At 35.3% G+C, this 15,891-nt stretch overlaps 1 protein-coding gene across 1 annotated transcript; it reads right to left on the bottom strand.

The window, feature by feature from the left end:
• Positions 1 to 9: 9 nt before the first annotated feature.
• Positions 10 to 13,187, bottom strand: LOC143629545 (peroxisomal acyl-coenzyme A oxidase 1-like). Its single transcript, XM_077098786.1, has 15 exons — positions 13,127 to 13,187; positions 10,401 to 10,563; positions 3,451 to 3,559; positions 3,323 to 3,384; positions 3,038 to 3,247; positions 2,854 to 2,941; positions 2,614 to 2,776; positions 2,326 to 2,524; positions 2,036 to 2,233; positions 1,820 to 1,951; positions 1,593 to 1,710; positions 1,287 to 1,397; positions 1,132 to 1,201; positions 862 to 1,045; positions 10 to 219 (listed from the first exon to the last, which is right to left on the bottom strand). The coding sequence occupies exons 2-15, from the start codon at positions 10,536 to 10,538 to the stop codon at positions 10 to 12; spliced, it is 1,992 nt and encodes a 663-aa protein (XP_076954901.1). The 5' UTR covers positions 10,539 to 10,563; positions 13,127 to 13,187.
• Between the last annotated feature and the right edge of the window lie 2,704 nt (positions 13,188 to 15,891).

The following is a 15,891-nucleotide window of genomic DNA, read 5'->3' as shown; positions in this document are numbered from 1 at the left end:
AGGAGTGTTTTATAGTTTAGCGGAGTGTAGCTTCTGTTTCAAAATCGGTTGGACATATTGACTAATGCCATCCGCTATATCTGAGTCATTCAGAGGATCATTTTGTGCAGCCTCGTAGAGTTTTGGATAAACGTTTCCATCATAACGCCCAAGAACTGAACTCAGGTAGTGATCAGTGTGGTTAAACGAATCAACCAATGCTATTGCATTTGGACGAACCTGTTGGATATATTTTCAGATTCAGTAAACGAAAAACATTTCAATGTTGCCACATCTTTATGAATCAACCATACTTCAAGATTGACCTCTTATGTTGTTCGTGAGCTAACATGATCTGACCCGACCCTACCAGTTTTGACTTGTATTACACATCACCAGTATATTCAAACCTTTACCCAACCCTCTTCACCCATATATTGCATGTTTAATCCTTTACTAAGAATATAACAAAGAGAGGTGATTTAACGTTGCCAAGTACAACAAAAAAGAATGGTCCTTTTGGATTTCTATAGGTGGTTTAGCGATATTTCTATATTTTTTTTTGAAAGTTGTATAAATAGGCAGTTAGTTGTACACTTGTACCCATGAGCGAACTCATGGAATCCGGCAATGCATTTGCTTTTTTATTTTATTTTATTGTTTGAGTTCAATGGTGTGGCAAGCGAATGCCGCTTGAGTTTGCAAGTCACACCAATAAACATCGTCAAATTTTCCTTCAGTTGCATCCAACTGCCTAGCTAGTTATTTGCACAAAAACTTTCAAAGAATGCCTAAAAGCACTCCTAAGTCCTAACATCTCTAAACTACGTACAAATCCAGAATATTAAAAAAAAACACAGGAATATAATTCTCACTGCTAACCTTAGAATACAATGTTTTTAGCTGATCATTAGCAAGCGAGGTTTGTTTCGGAGTAAGATAGCCTGTTGCCAAGAAATCACCTTGATGCTTGTGAAGAAGAAACAACGCATACACATAGCACAACACCTCTAAAGTTTGTTTCACTCCCTTTCCCGGTATATCTTGTTGTAGTTTCCGTATAAACCTGCAGAATACAAATGCATTTCACCTTAATCAAATGCAAACAAAACTTGTCCAATACAACCATGCTAATTAATTGGTAGAGCTTACATGGACACCGCGATTAATTGGCAGTGAGCAAGTGATGCCTCCACTAAATCAATCGATAATTCTGCGAAACCTGTAGCAATCTCACATGAATTTAAATTTAGCATGGCGTCGTCATAAGGTTGAAGACAACATAAATTTGTTAAAGGTTGGAGTACCTTCTTCTGGAGTTTTAAACTCGGCTAACCGCTGGCCACAACCAACCACCATTCTAGCAGCCCTGGCCTCAAATGCTTCCACTATTGCACCCGGGTTTAGCCAGCCCTTCGCTACATGCCATTGGATTAAGTAAAGCCATCAAAGATGCAAACTTAATTGCAGTCATTTCATACCCTACTAACACCTCTGCTGCTATAAATGGGATTATACTGGATACATTTGTTTTTTATTATGGTAGGAATTCATACCATAAATATGTATTTAGTTCTCCAAAATTCAACAGGCAATTGAAGAAGATAATCTACCTGTCTGAACAACACAATTATTCTGCAGCAGAGGTGCCACTCGGGCCAGATATGCTGCCGACCCAATTGGCTGTTTGCATCCTAGTTCAGAGACCATCTTCATAAGAAACCGCGCAACCTAAGAAGTTTTAAACAAGCAAAAGAACATTAAAAGTATTAAAGCCACTTAAAACATAAGAGCCTACTTGACCTATAATCTTTAGATATCAGATATATTGCTTTAATACCTGTAGCATCATGACAACATTTTCGCCTTCGTATGTACAAGCAGGAACATAAAATGCAAATAGTTCAGGAAGCCCACTACTGATAAGGTAGCCATGACCACCACATAGCTTTCTACATTCTTCAATTCCTTCCTGTAAAGAACAGACTGCACACTAAGATTCTCTATAGTGTTATGTACCCCCACCAGTTTGTTTATAGAGCGCGAAAACACTCACAGCTGTTGCGGCTGTTGTCAATGATTTCATCCCTGCTGTACAAGCATGTGCCTCAGCCAGTGTAGAGAAATCGTTAGCTTCTATTCTTTGCTTCACATCATTGTACAACGATTTCAACCACTCGCTAACGAATCTAAACGCAAAAGCAGAAGCCAACAAAGGGAAAAGTCTACTTTGCTGAGTTTTATAATCAATCACCTAAAAGGGAAAAAATAACATATAAAATATTAAATGGTTTAAAAAAACACATATAAAGTTGACAAAAATCAAATCTTTTTTTTTAAGTAAACCTGAATTTCCGGCCCACCATTACGCGCACCAAATTGTCTACGAACAGCACTATATCTTGTAGCAATACAAACTGCACGAGATAATGCTTTTGAGGCATTAGCCACGATTGTTTGCCTAACAGACACCATAGTCGCGTAACCAAGTTGTCGAGGAACATCAGATCGCACATACTTTCCTTCCTTTGTAACCTGTGACACCCTGTGTACTTTTTTAATGCTTAATCAATTTGAAACAATAAACAAAATCACTGAACAATAAGGGGACAAATTTCTATATATCAAACACACCTCATCAACATTTGGTTTCTTGGTATACGCACGTGATCAAATCTCGAAACACCATTGTCCATGGTGTTATATGCCCCACGTCCAAACTTCATCCCGATATCACCAAGCGTAATGCCGGGAAGAGGTGAGTGATCCTCCAAACTCCTTAATTGGACAATAAAGCCTTCAAGAAAATAATCATGGTAAAAACAACGCACGTAGATTTATTTTTCTTAGCCAAAAATGGTGTTTTGAACTAACCATGAATTCCATGAAAGTGACCGTCAATTATAAGGCGCGCATAAACAATAGCATGAGTTGCTACTTTAGCCATTCCACCCGGCCACCACTATATATAGACATCAAGAAACATAATGAGTAAAATTTGAGGGATTTTAGCAGGTACGTCTGTTTGTTAGACTCTCAACATAACCATCTTACTCACTTTGCTTGAAGTTAAAGTCGGACTATGAATAACAAATTCATCCGTTTGGCGATCAAATGTTGCTGTTGTTTCGAGACCCTGAACATTGGAGCCGTGAGCAAGTTCTGTTTGTGCGTAAGTGCCAATAATTTGCATGGTTTTGGCCAAAGGCAACCACTTTTGTTTTTGTTCCTCAGTGCCTTGTCCTTCAAGAGCAGGAACAAACATTTCCTAAGGAATTCCACATGAACAATAAAGGTCAGCTAGCCGCAATGACACATACCACGTATGATGAAATTAAATTACCCATTGAAGATCAGTGTAATTAGGTTCGTCCATATAATCACGCAACCATGTAGCCTCTTCATCTGAGATTCACAAAAGGGTTATATATGTGGGCATTTAGCATCTTGCATGCTTAAAGTAAACGTTACCGGTTAGACGTAGATCATTGATCAGTTTCCATGCATATGCTGCTTTTCTAAGAGTATTCTTGAACAACTCTTTCGTACCAAGTGTAGGCTTGCTAAACTTTTCAAAAGCCTACAGAAAACACAGGCAATATGTTGAAAATTCTTATCAGTGTACTTTACACTATTCCTTTAAAATCACACATTTAAATGTTGTTTAAAAACACACATTTAAACAATTAAGTACAGTGAACGATTCATGCACTTCCTCGCTCACTTCACCATTCAACCTCCGGCCACCATCGTTCAACGATATAGTGATCATCGTCTCAACTGCATGGTGGGCACATCTGAGCCTCTTTAGATGGATTGTTTATAACCTTGTTATCATGGCGAAGATTTTGTGATGAGTAATGGCAACCGATGAGATTATTCTCATTTTTGTGGGTGTTCAATGCTATGACTGGTTCGTTTTGTAGCTTTGATGTATTTTAATTTGTTTGTGCTATGATGATTGTTTGAAACCTATATGAGTGGCATTCTTGGGTGTTGATGGCTTGAATGGTTTTCAAGAAAGAGGGGTTTTAGAAAAATATCAAACTACCAAATAATCCTCAATTTGTTTAGATTTTTTTTCATGTGTTTTCCATCAGATGCATGCTTTTTACCAGGGTATTTAGCTAGCTCATGGATTTCAAATAACTAAAGGTTAACAGATGCGTGGGCTGAGTTATGTGTCAAACGGGTTCGGTCAGATGGAGTTCAGTTGGCCCACAATCAGTTGCATTACAACATATTGAAACCGGTTCAGTTTGAAACGGGCCAGAATTTGATCCACCGTCTGTTGCAACGATTACATTACATATTGAAACGAGCCAGATCGAGTTCAGTTGACCCATAATCTGTTACATTACATAATGATTTGGATATGGCCCTGCTAAAAATGAATTGCCCCATCTGTTTGTTATTAGTTGGTGATGGAAATGCAGTGTTTAAATTTGATACTTTGAATCTTTATCCTGAGGGCATGTAAGGTAGCATGAGTTGGCAGAGGGTTGCCGCCTTATGTTGTTCTCGGTATTGTTGCTTAAATCTTCATTCTAGGCTACAATTATTTCTGCTATCGGGTGTGGCAATATTATACATTACAGCCACGACGGAGTTTTATGATGTTAACGCGTTTTTTAACAGTGTCACAAACCCGGCGCAACATGCAGATTGTAAAAAATCACGAAAAACATAATGCAACCGTTGTGAAGGTGAGGTTATTGCGATCGTATTATGGCTATGTGATGCATCGCCTTTAGGCGTGGCAACTTATGTTGCAGCCATATTGAAGACTTAGTTGAGATCGGTTTGTGGCTATGATACTTCGAGTTTAAGCCTTTAATTGAGAGTTGAATTATCAAAATCAATTTGTATCTTGAGAGCAGCATTTAAAATGGAATGTGCTTCTTTTGTTTGTACCTTCTTTATGTTTTGTTACACTGTAGTTAGTTTGGTGGATTGAATCTTCGGTACAGGTATGATGAATTGATGACGCTTCAGTATTTGGTGTGACTAGGGCTGTCATTTTTACCTGAAACCTGAAATGTAACCCGGGAAAACACGTACCCGAACCCGAACTAACCCAACCCGAAAAACCGAACCTGAGAAAAGACTAACTCGAACCGAAGTAATTCGGGTTGGTTCTCGGGTTTGATTTATAAGTTTCGGGTCAACCCGAATAAATTTTTCGTTTTGAAATTAAATATATTTTTAGATATAATAGGCTTAGTCTTAGCCACTAACGTTATCTGAATCTGGTCCGAATCGAGATCGATTGTTTATTGTTATTTATGTTTTCCGTTTACTACTAATAGCCACCGTCATCAAACAACCAAATCACGCCTGATTGAAGGCGATTATGGTTCGAGTTAGTTTTACTCTTCTTTTGGATTGTTTTATCAAGTTATGCTGGTTAATATTTGATTATTTGCTTACGAGCAAAAGATAATATGTTGTTTTTATTTTAGCATTGTAATTTTTTAAATTTGTTTGTTTTTGTTTTGTTATCTATGATACTCGAAACCCAATTATCCAACCCGAAAAAACCCGAACTCGAAAAACCCATGAGAGATTCGGGCCGGGTTTCGAATCAAGATTTAAAACTTTAAAAGCCGAAAAATCCGAAACCCGGAAAACGAACCCGAAAAACACCCATTGACAACTTATGTTGCGGTCATAGTGGGGATATGTTGAATCTTCGGTATAGATATGATGAATTGATTACGCTTTGTTATTTGGTATGAGGATATTGCAGTCATAATGGAGGTCTGTGACTTATATTTAATTCTGTAATTAAAAATTTGGCCCTACCCCACCCCCAAATATAAATGCGACATGATTACTTTGTTACATTTCAGATAGCACTCATGATCCATATTAATAGGGATGTGTTATTCATACTCTCTTTATAGGGTGTATATAAGAGATAGATGTGTGTTAAAAAAGTGAATGAATAACATAAAAGGGTGTGTGAATAACCAATGCCTATTAATAACTAGTAAATTGGCCTTGTGCGGGGAAATCAGTCGGTAAAACCCAAGGGTGGTAGTGATGAGTCAACGCGAATTCGGTGGATATTTGTTACGTTCGTTATGATATTGAAACTAAACCTAAAAAAGTTCGTTAGATTAACATGTTTAAAATAAAACACAAATAAAAGTAGAGGCAAAACCCGGTTGTTGGTGCCTGGACGTTGGTAAAACCCGACGGTGAGTCATCGTGAATTATGTTAGTGTTGGTTACGTTCATTACACTATAAACAACGTTGGTAAAACTCAGGTGTCGTCGGTCTTGGACGTTGAGACGACACGTCTAGGCGAATTCGTTCGGTTTTTATCATGTCTGTTACAGTTTCAGTTGCGTTCATTACGTTACCAAAACTAAAACAAAAAAAATTTGTTCGTTTGCATTTGTCACGATACCGGAACTAAAGCGAAAAATATATAAAAATTGAGGTGCACCAGTGGGATGGCGCGATCACCAAACCCGGGCGTTGTTCAAACCCGAGCATTGTCGGTCCCGGACATTGAGGCAGTGAGAGTACGAAAATTCGGTCAGTTGAAACAAAAAGAAAAATAACAAAAAAATAAAATTGATGTTCAGTCGGTTACCTTTATGTTTCTTATAGTACTAAAACTTAAAAAAAATGGTTGGATGAATGTGATGCCACTTGAACCAATCGGGATATGCGACACCCACATTCATGTTAATATATATATATATATATATATAAAGGATAAAATACAATAATCTCCTATTGTACATTACGTACGCGACACCCTCAACCACAGATTTCAAAAAACACGCGGTGGCAAATTTGTAAATTATTTCAAATCGTTTCCATCCTAATTAACCGTTGCATCGATTCAACCATCGTCACTGGCGTCATTTGCAGACACACGCTTCAATTGAATTAAATTGAAATACGTCATTTGCAGAAACTCAGTTGCAGACGTTACATATTTGTTCATGTGATGGAATCGATGATCAAATTGATGGTCGATTGATAATTGTTTGATGATAACGAGATTATATGAAGTGATTTCAGTGTTCAATTTCATGTTGTAGGTGTTTAATTTTAGATATGAACTTTTAAAAGTTTAAAGGTGTTCGTTTAAAGGCCTGAACGTATAAGTTGAACGTTTAATTTTTTTTTGCCTTAACGTTTAAACTTTTAAAGGTTTAACATTTGAATGTTTAATGGTAGGATTTTGGCTTGAACATTTTAACTTTTTGTTATGGACTTTTTTGTTAGTTTAGAAGTTCTAAACTTCTAAACTTTTTTTAACATCCAGAACTTCTAAATTTTGAACGTATTAGAACGTTTAAAGATGTTCATTTTTGGTCATAACGTTTAAAGATGTTCGTTTTTGGTCAGAACGTTTAAAGGTCTTCAGTTTTGTTCAGAACGTTTAAACGTAATTTTATTGAACCCTAATAAGAGCTCGATTGAGTACATTATTTATGCAATTTCATAATCGATTGATGAATCTAAATACTTCTATACATCAATTCGATTGATTAAATCATAATTTTTTGATCAATTTTGAAGTTTTTCTTGATGTTCAGCTACGTTCAATTTTGATTTGGTTTTTGACTTTAGAGATTTCATACTTTAAGCTGTGATTAGAGTTTAGAAATTGGATGAGAAAGAGCGATGAGTTCTGAATTTGGATCTGAGTCGATTTGTAATCAATGAATTTGATCGCGAACTACTATTGGGTTATTTACGAAACTGTCACAGCGTGTTTTTAATCTAACACTCTGGAAGGTCGCGTACGTAATGTACGATAAGCCATTATTGTACGTTAACCCACCTATATATGATCATGTGAAAACTATTTTGAAATTAAGAACTTTAAGAACCATTTTGGACCACAAAAAAAAATCTTTTTATAAAAAATAAAAAAATATATAAAACAAAAAAAACACGAAAATAAAAAAAGTAAAATAGCCAAAAAATTTATTTTTCATCCCGTTTTCATAAAAAAAATATCGGTTTAGCCAAAATATACATATATGTATAATACATATTTTTTAATTTTATACAAGTTATTCTTTATACACATATGTACAATTAAGAAAAATGAAAAAAAAATAAAATTGATGTTCAGTTAGTTACCATTATGTTTCTTATAGTACTAAAACTTTAAAAAAATGGTTGGAAGAATGTGATGCCACTTGACCCAATCAGGATTTGCGACACCCACATTCATGTTATATATATATATATATATATATATATATATATATATATATGTATACTAGTTTTTATTCCCCATATTACGGGGGTTGTTTTATATTGTTTGTTCTAATATTTATTTATTTTGTGAATTTATATTTTTTTATTGTATGAAAGTTAATAATATACTTATGGTTTGATGAGACCTAAGACCCGTTTATTTTTTTTACTATCAAATTGGTTTTTTAATTTAAATATATATATATATATATATATATATATATATCTTTTTAAAATAAATAAGATATTAACTTTTATTATATCCTATTTTATAGGATTTTTACATCAATAATTTGGTGAGAATAATTTTTTAATTTAATGAGATGTTATAACCCATTTAAGGAATATATGGGTTTGGTAAGACCCATACCCATGAATTCGGGTCAAATGCATGAGAAGCCTCAATTTAAAAATCAAGCAAATATGGTGACTCTAAAAAAGGGGGAGCGACCACATCGCGACACGTAGGATTTTTATGTCTTCGTTTTTATATATATATAAACAGGATCAAGTGTTATAAGTATTTGTTGGTATTTGCTATTATTATTTTGTTCTTGATTTTGATTCTTTTGTTGTAATTTTTAGGTTTTTTTTCTTTGTTATTAGAAATCATTGTTTATGTATATTGGTATTTTAGTTGGTATTGTTTTTTACGTTCTCATTTTCTTATAAATTGGTATTATAATTTCTACGTTCTCATGTTAAAATTAAAATATACATGAACATTCCCCTATATATATATATATATATATATATATATATATATATATATATATATATATATATATATATATATATATATATATATGATTAGGATCATGTGAGAACTATTTGAAATCAAGAAATTTGAGAATCATTTTGGACCAAAAAAATTATTTTTATAAAAAATAAAAAAATTGAAAACAAAAAAAAACACGAAAATAAAAAAAAAGGAGAAAAGCCAAATTTTTTTATTTTTCATTCCGTTTTCATAAAAAAAATATCGATTTAGCAAATATATATATATATGTATAATAAGTATTTTTTTAATTTTATACAAGTTATTCTTTATACACATATATACAATTAAGATAAATGATAATGTACATATGTGTATATTATGAAAATCGATATTAAATAAAAATATACATATGTGTATAATTAAGGTTTCTTTCTTTTCTTTTTCTTTTTTTTTTATGAAACTGGGAAGACAAATAAAGTTTTTTTTGGTTTTCTTTACTTTTTTAAAATTTTCATTTTATAATTTTTTTAAAAGAGTTTTTGTTATGGTTTAAAATAGTTCTTAAAGTTCTCAATTTTTAAATAATTCTCTTAGAATACTCACTATATAAAACCTATCACATCGTCTCTAGATAATTAAAAAAGATAGAAAATCTAATCTAATTGTCTCTAGATTATTGTTAAGTTTATCAACCTAAAGCCTATCACATCCATTATTTTCATCATTTAATGCAAATGTTGTTTCAATGATTAAGTTCTCTTTTAAACGAAATCACATCCTGATTAGAAACATTTTATTAAATTTTTATCATTTTGTATTACTTTTAGTTAAAACGGATTAGTTAAATTAACGGATGGCAATAATATAAAAAAAAAGACAACGTATACGAAAACTTGTGCACAAACACTAGATGTTAGTGTGGTTAGTGGTGTTGCTCTTCTTGAGGTAACTGGAATTTGGTTTGATTGGTAAAGTCACTAGAGTTATTGGTGTTTTTTTATTTGAACAGTCAAATATATTATTTACAAACCACTTTAAATGAGAATCGAACTCTTGACAACTATTTTAAAACTAAACCATCTTTGTGATCACACCAAGTGGTGTGAGGTATGGGAGTTACCTGTTAGTGTGATGTTGCTCCCTTTAGCCGTTCAAAATAGAAAGAAAATATTTTAAAAAATAAACAACAAACAAAGATATCAGAGTATGTATTATACAAACTAATATCATTTAATAAACAAACCAATATTATCAACCTTCAAAAATGTAAAATCTTTAAGGTGAATCATATTACTTATACTTAAGTATTTACTTATCATTGATACTAATTATAAAGTTGTATACTTGTGAATCCATATTCTAAAATTAGAAACAGCTCATGTGATACTGTTGCTACAAAGTACACACATACTCTGAGCAACAAGTTGTAATTTAACATAAATTGAAGTGAATTGAGAATCATACCGGATCATTAGCGACAAGCTTGGCCATACGATCAGAAACTTGAAGAGCTTCGCGAGAGCCAGCCCAAGCAACTTTCATGGCTTCCACGTCGAACTGTGCTTTCTTCCTTTCATCACTCAAGTAATCAACTCCCTCCATTTCTTCTTCAAATCTGAAATGAAATCTTTAGAGAACAAGATTGAATTGTGAAGTTAATCTTGGCATAAAAATGAAGTTAATTTTTCATCATATAATTATGTTGATAACTAGACCTTCTTTTATGTGGTATGGTTGAAAAGGTAGGAGGGCCAGTTTGTGGATGGTCTTACCAAGACAGCAAAAGCATTATATATTAGGCTGAGGGGTGTGGAGCGCTAGAGGGGGCGCGTGAGCCCATCCACTCGCGCCCCGGGGCGCGAGCACCACACCACCGAGGCGCGAGAGGGGCGCGAGAGGGGCGCGAGCACAAAGTTCAAAGCAGGCGCAAGGGGTCTCGCGGCTGGGAATGCGCGTGAGGAGGCCTTGGAATGCGTAAATAGAGCCGTTGGGCTCTTTGTTTATTAAAAAAAAAAATTTTTTTCTCTATAAAACCAATATCACATACCACCCAAAACCAATATCACATACCAATATCACATACCAATATCACATACCATCAACCCATTTTACAGATGTCGAAAAGAGTTGCACGTGAATCCCTTCATTTTTTCTGCCAAGGTAAAAAACATTAATTTTACTTTTTATTAAATTATTTATTACATTTTGTAATATATATTGTACGTAGGAGTCATATCGACTTACGCTCGGAGATATCTGCGTAAACCTACAACGTATGACATCCAACGCATATATGAGGTGCACGCAGAAAAACATGGTTTTCCTGGGATGCTAGGTAGCATCGATTGTACGCATGTTGGATGGGCTATGTGTCCAACGGCCTGGCGAGGTCAGTTCCACCGTGGTGATCATGAAGGGCCGACCCTCATACTTGAGGCGGTGGTGTCACAGGATCTTTGGTTTTGGCATGCTTTTTTTGGTGTTGCTGGGTCAAATAACGACCTTAATGTTATCGATCAGTCACATTTGATCAACGACCTTATCGACGGGGTTGAACCACCTCAATCTTTTCTTGCAAATGGAGAACTCTTCAAGTACGGGTACTATCTGGTCGATGGTATTTACAACGAATGGGCTGTGTTAGTTCAAGCTTTTACAGATCCAATCGCCGACAAACGTAAGTATTTTACGAAGAAGCAAGAGTCTGCTAGAAAAGATATTGAAAGAGCTTTTGGAGCTATAAAAAAACAATATTATGTTCTGGCGAACCCGATACGTTATTGGACTCGGGAGAGGATAATGGACGTCGTCTACACGTGTCTTATCCTACACAACATGACGTTAGAAGACGAGGGCAAAGCTATATGCCAAAACTACCAAGGTGACATTCCGCCACAACCGTCCACAATCAGTGATCAACAAAAACTTCATAACATAGCAAATATCAAGAGCCGTGAGATACACGGGGATCTTCGACATGAGTTGGTTGAACATTTGTGGGCGAGGCGACCAGATGATCTTGTATTAGATTAGTTTTATTATTAAATATTATTGTTTGTTTAATTTTTAGTATGTTTTTTTTTATTATGAATTTTCAAAAAAATGTGTGTTTTTTTAAATAATTTATGAGTTTTTTTAATAATACGTTTTTTTAATACATTTATAAAAAATAAAAAAAAAAACCGCTCGCGCCCCCTCTCGCGCCCCTCCACACCAGGGCCCGGGGCGCGAGCACCACAACCAACACCCATCTTATCAAGTTTCTCTCTCTGCCACACGTCACAATATTATTGGCTGGCGCCCCCACTCGCGCCCCCTCTCGCGCCCCCCACACCCCTCAGCCTTAGTAGCCTTACAACCAAGACTTTAATCACTTGATTTTGATAGGGACAATGATTTTCTGACTATAATGCATGGATTGTAATGCTTTGTATCTGTTGGATCTTTTTATTTTAATAACTAATCAATAAAGCCTCGGCTATTCAAAAATCCAATAAAAAAGGTGACCATGTAGACTTGTGATTACATACAACACTGGGTAATCAAACTCACCATCTCCTGTTCTGGAGAAAACCCGTCACCCACAGGCTCACTGTGGTGCCCACTGCGCTGAAACTCAGTGGTGTTTGAATTCGAACTTGAGATCTTAAGGCCTCCATTCCAAATCTTATTTCCTCTATAATGCCAGTTGAGCTCAGCTCATTGGCTTTATTTGTTGGATTTAATTAACTTTTGAGCTCACCCTTTACACTAATTTGGAAGAAAAATCTTATCAGTAACAGATTAAAAAACATAATGTTTTTCATGAATTTCTACATTAATTTTAGTATTTTTATGACTCCATTTATTGCACAAAACATTCGATAAATGACCGAACATAAGAAAAAAACAAATATAGAGATCTTAAGAGATGATCCGTGAGTTTAAACTCAACTGATATTGGAAAGAGAAGTGAAAATTTAGGCTGGAGGTCGCAATATTTTAAGTATAAATCCAATCTCAACCTTGTTTAATCGTAGTGGGTCTTCGGCAGGTTTTCCCTAGAGGAAGATGAGATAGTGGGCTTGAGCTACCCAACGCTATCTACGATCACAGACATATGGGCTCATTTTTTACTGTTGGGTTATCACGTGTAGCCGGATGTTTATCGCCATGAAAAAGAAAAAAAAAATCTTAAGAGGGAAAATAACCTCAAGCAGAACACTTTGGTTTATGACTTGACCCAGCCAGTTAAATGTTGCTCTTTTCTTGCTCTAAGTTATGATTTGTGTGAGGCTCATTATAATGCCTGCCAAATTTCTAGGAGTAATTTATTAGGCCACGTGTTTTTTTTTGAAAGAAGTAGGTAACATTGAATCCCACCAACAATATTGGACGGCAATTTCTTATTATAAAAGAAAATTATGATTTGTGTTAATGTGCTACATGGATGGAGATACTATATAAGTCTAATTTTTAATTTGAGTGGTTTTACTATCGTATTTTTCAGGCTGGTACACTATCCGCCGTTTAATGACCGTCAGGTTTATCTTCAATAGCAAGGGCAATTTGGTAATTTCATAAATAATAATAATAATAATAATAATAATAATAATAATAATAATTAGTTATGGATGGCACTAGAATATCTTTGAAATGATTTCATTCAGCTTCTAGCTGTAAACAATGATTTTTTAGAGGAAATGTTTCTTATTGAATTGTTTGTTATGTGCTTTTTTATACAGGGAAGAATGCTAAATAAATAGAAGAAAAAACCTTCTATTCTAAACAAGGAAAACCATAAAATATGGAAAATGTAATCTTCTTGATTGTCTTCAACGGCTCCTTACTCCTTTTTGATGACCACTAATCTTGGAAATGATGTTAATTGTCAAAGACTAATTTTTAAATGTTTTATATTTTATTTTCTAACACTCCCCCTCAAGTTGAGTAGTGGGGTTTCCGATACTCAATTTGTCTAGACATTCACTGAATATTCCGTTGACGGCCTTTGTTAAGATGTCTGCTAACTGGTCTTCTGATCGAACGAAGCTCTATAATCTTGGCTTCAAGTTTTTCTTTGATGATGTGTCTGTCGACCTCCACATGTTTGGTATGATCATGTTGAACAAGATTTTCAGAAATTTGTATAGCGGCTTTGTTGTCACACATGATTCTACTGGCTTCAGTTTGGGGAAATCCGACTTCGGTTAGAAGTTCACGTATCCATAGAATTTCTGTTACACCCCGTGCAATTCCTTGGAATTCCACTTCGGCACTAGAAAGTGCTACCACTTACTGTTTTTTACTTCTCCACGTTACCAGATTTCCACCAACAAGGGTGAAGTATCCTGATGTTGATCTTCTGTCATCTTTATCTCCTGCCCAGTCTGCATCAGTGTACAGTTGGACCTTTAGGTGTTTATTTGGTTTGAAAAGGACACCATGTCCTACTGTTCCTTTGAGGTATCTGATAATCCGTATCACGGCTTCCATGTGGGTGGTTTGAGGCTGATGCATAAATTTGCTGACCACCCAACCGCATATGCAATATCTGGTTGAGTGTGTGAGAGATATATCAGTTTGCCTACCAGGCGTTGGTATCTTTCTTTGTCAGTTAGTTCTGCTTCCACTTCCATACAGAGTTTATGGTTGACTCTCATTGGTGTATCAGTTGGCTTGCAGTCAATCATTCCAATCTCGGCTAGAAGGTCAAGGATGTATTTCTTCTGGCATATAAATATCCCTTGTTTAGACCTTAATACTTCAATTCAAATGAAGTACTTAAGTCTTCCCAAGTCCTTCATTTCAAATTCTGTGAACAGGTTCATCTTTAGCTTCCTTATTTCTTCTTCATCGTTTCCTGTAATAATCATGTCATCCACATGTATAATTAAACAAGTCACAAATTTACCTCTTCGTTTGAGAAACAATGTATGATCAGCATTGCTTTGTTGATATCCACATTTCTTCATTGTTAGAGTGAATCTTCCAAACCAAGCTTGAGGAGATTGCTTGAGCCCGTAGAGAGATTTTTTTAAATGACATATTTCTTTTGCCTTGAAATCTTCTGTGAACCTAGGTGGAGCTTCCATGTAAACTTCTTCTCCTAAATCTCCGTGTAGGAAAGCATTCTTAACATCAAACTGATGAAAAGGCCATCCTTCATTTACGGCAATAGAAAAAAGGACCCGGATTGTATTCATCTTGGCTACCGGGGAGAAGGTTTCTAAGTAGTCAATCCCATATGTTTGAGTGTAACCTTTAGCTACTAGTCGTGCTTTGTATCTTTCAATGGTTCCATCGGATTTGTGTTTGATTGTAAAGACCCAACGACATCCCACTGGTTTTTTTCCTGGAGGGAGGTTACATTTCTCCCATGTGTTGTTTTTCATTAAGGCATTCATTTCAGTATCCATTGCATCCTTCCACTTTTGGGATTTCAGGGCTTGCTCCAGAGAAGCTAGAATTTGCTCAGTATAAAGGGCAGAGGCAAAGGTTTTGGCTTCTTTAGAGAAGTTGCCAATGGCTATGTTTGCTATGGGGTACTTAGAGGTTTTTGACTGTTTATCTGGAGAGTATCATTTTGGTGGAATTCCTCTATTGACTCTTGGAGGAAGAACATATTTTTCGGATACTTCCTCTTGTCTTGATTCTTCTTGAATTGGTTCTTCATGTTCCTCCTGCACTGTTTGTTCTAATTCTGTCTCATGATTGTCAGGTATATTAACATTTTCATGAGCCTCTTTATCGGTTATGTTCTCATGTGTTGATGAATCACTTACCTCGAATGTCAGGTCAGGATGATTTTGGTTAGGAACACTGATTGTTGGTCCATCGGATTGTTGTGAAGGTGGTGACTCATCTTGGGTACTGTGATCGATGCCTTCAAATGATGTCCATCTTGGAACCCGTTTTAACCAACTCAGTGTGTCACGCTTATTCTCCCCCTCACCACTGTGTTGGGAGGCATAAA

The sequence above is a fragment of the Bidens hawaiensis genome, unplaced genomic scaffold (genome assembly GCF_021521415.1).
Source record: "Bidens hawaiensis isolate Kalapana, Puna unplaced genomic scaffold, B.hawaiensis_p1.1 tig00005272_1, whole genome shotgun sequence".
NCBI lineage: Eukaryota > Viridiplantae > Streptophyta > Magnoliopsida > Asterales > Asteraceae > Bidens > Bidens hawaiensis.
This window is presented reverse-complemented; position numbering and strand designations above follow the sequence as displayed.

Bases quoted from the DNA above. Each gene is read 5' to 3' on its own strand.
- LOC143629545 (XM_077098786.1), bottom strand. From the start codon at position 10,538: ATGGAGGGAGTTGATTACTTGAGTGATGAAAGGAAGAAAGCACAGTTC. The intron at 1,202-1,286 runs GTACTCCAACCT...AGATTGCTACAG, and splicing joins GTTTAAAACTCCAGAAGAAG to GTTTCGCAGAATTATCGATT. The intron at 220-861 runs GTTAGCAGTGAG...TATATCCAACAG, and splicing joins TAAAAACATTGTATTCTAAG to GTTCGTCCAAATGCAATAGC.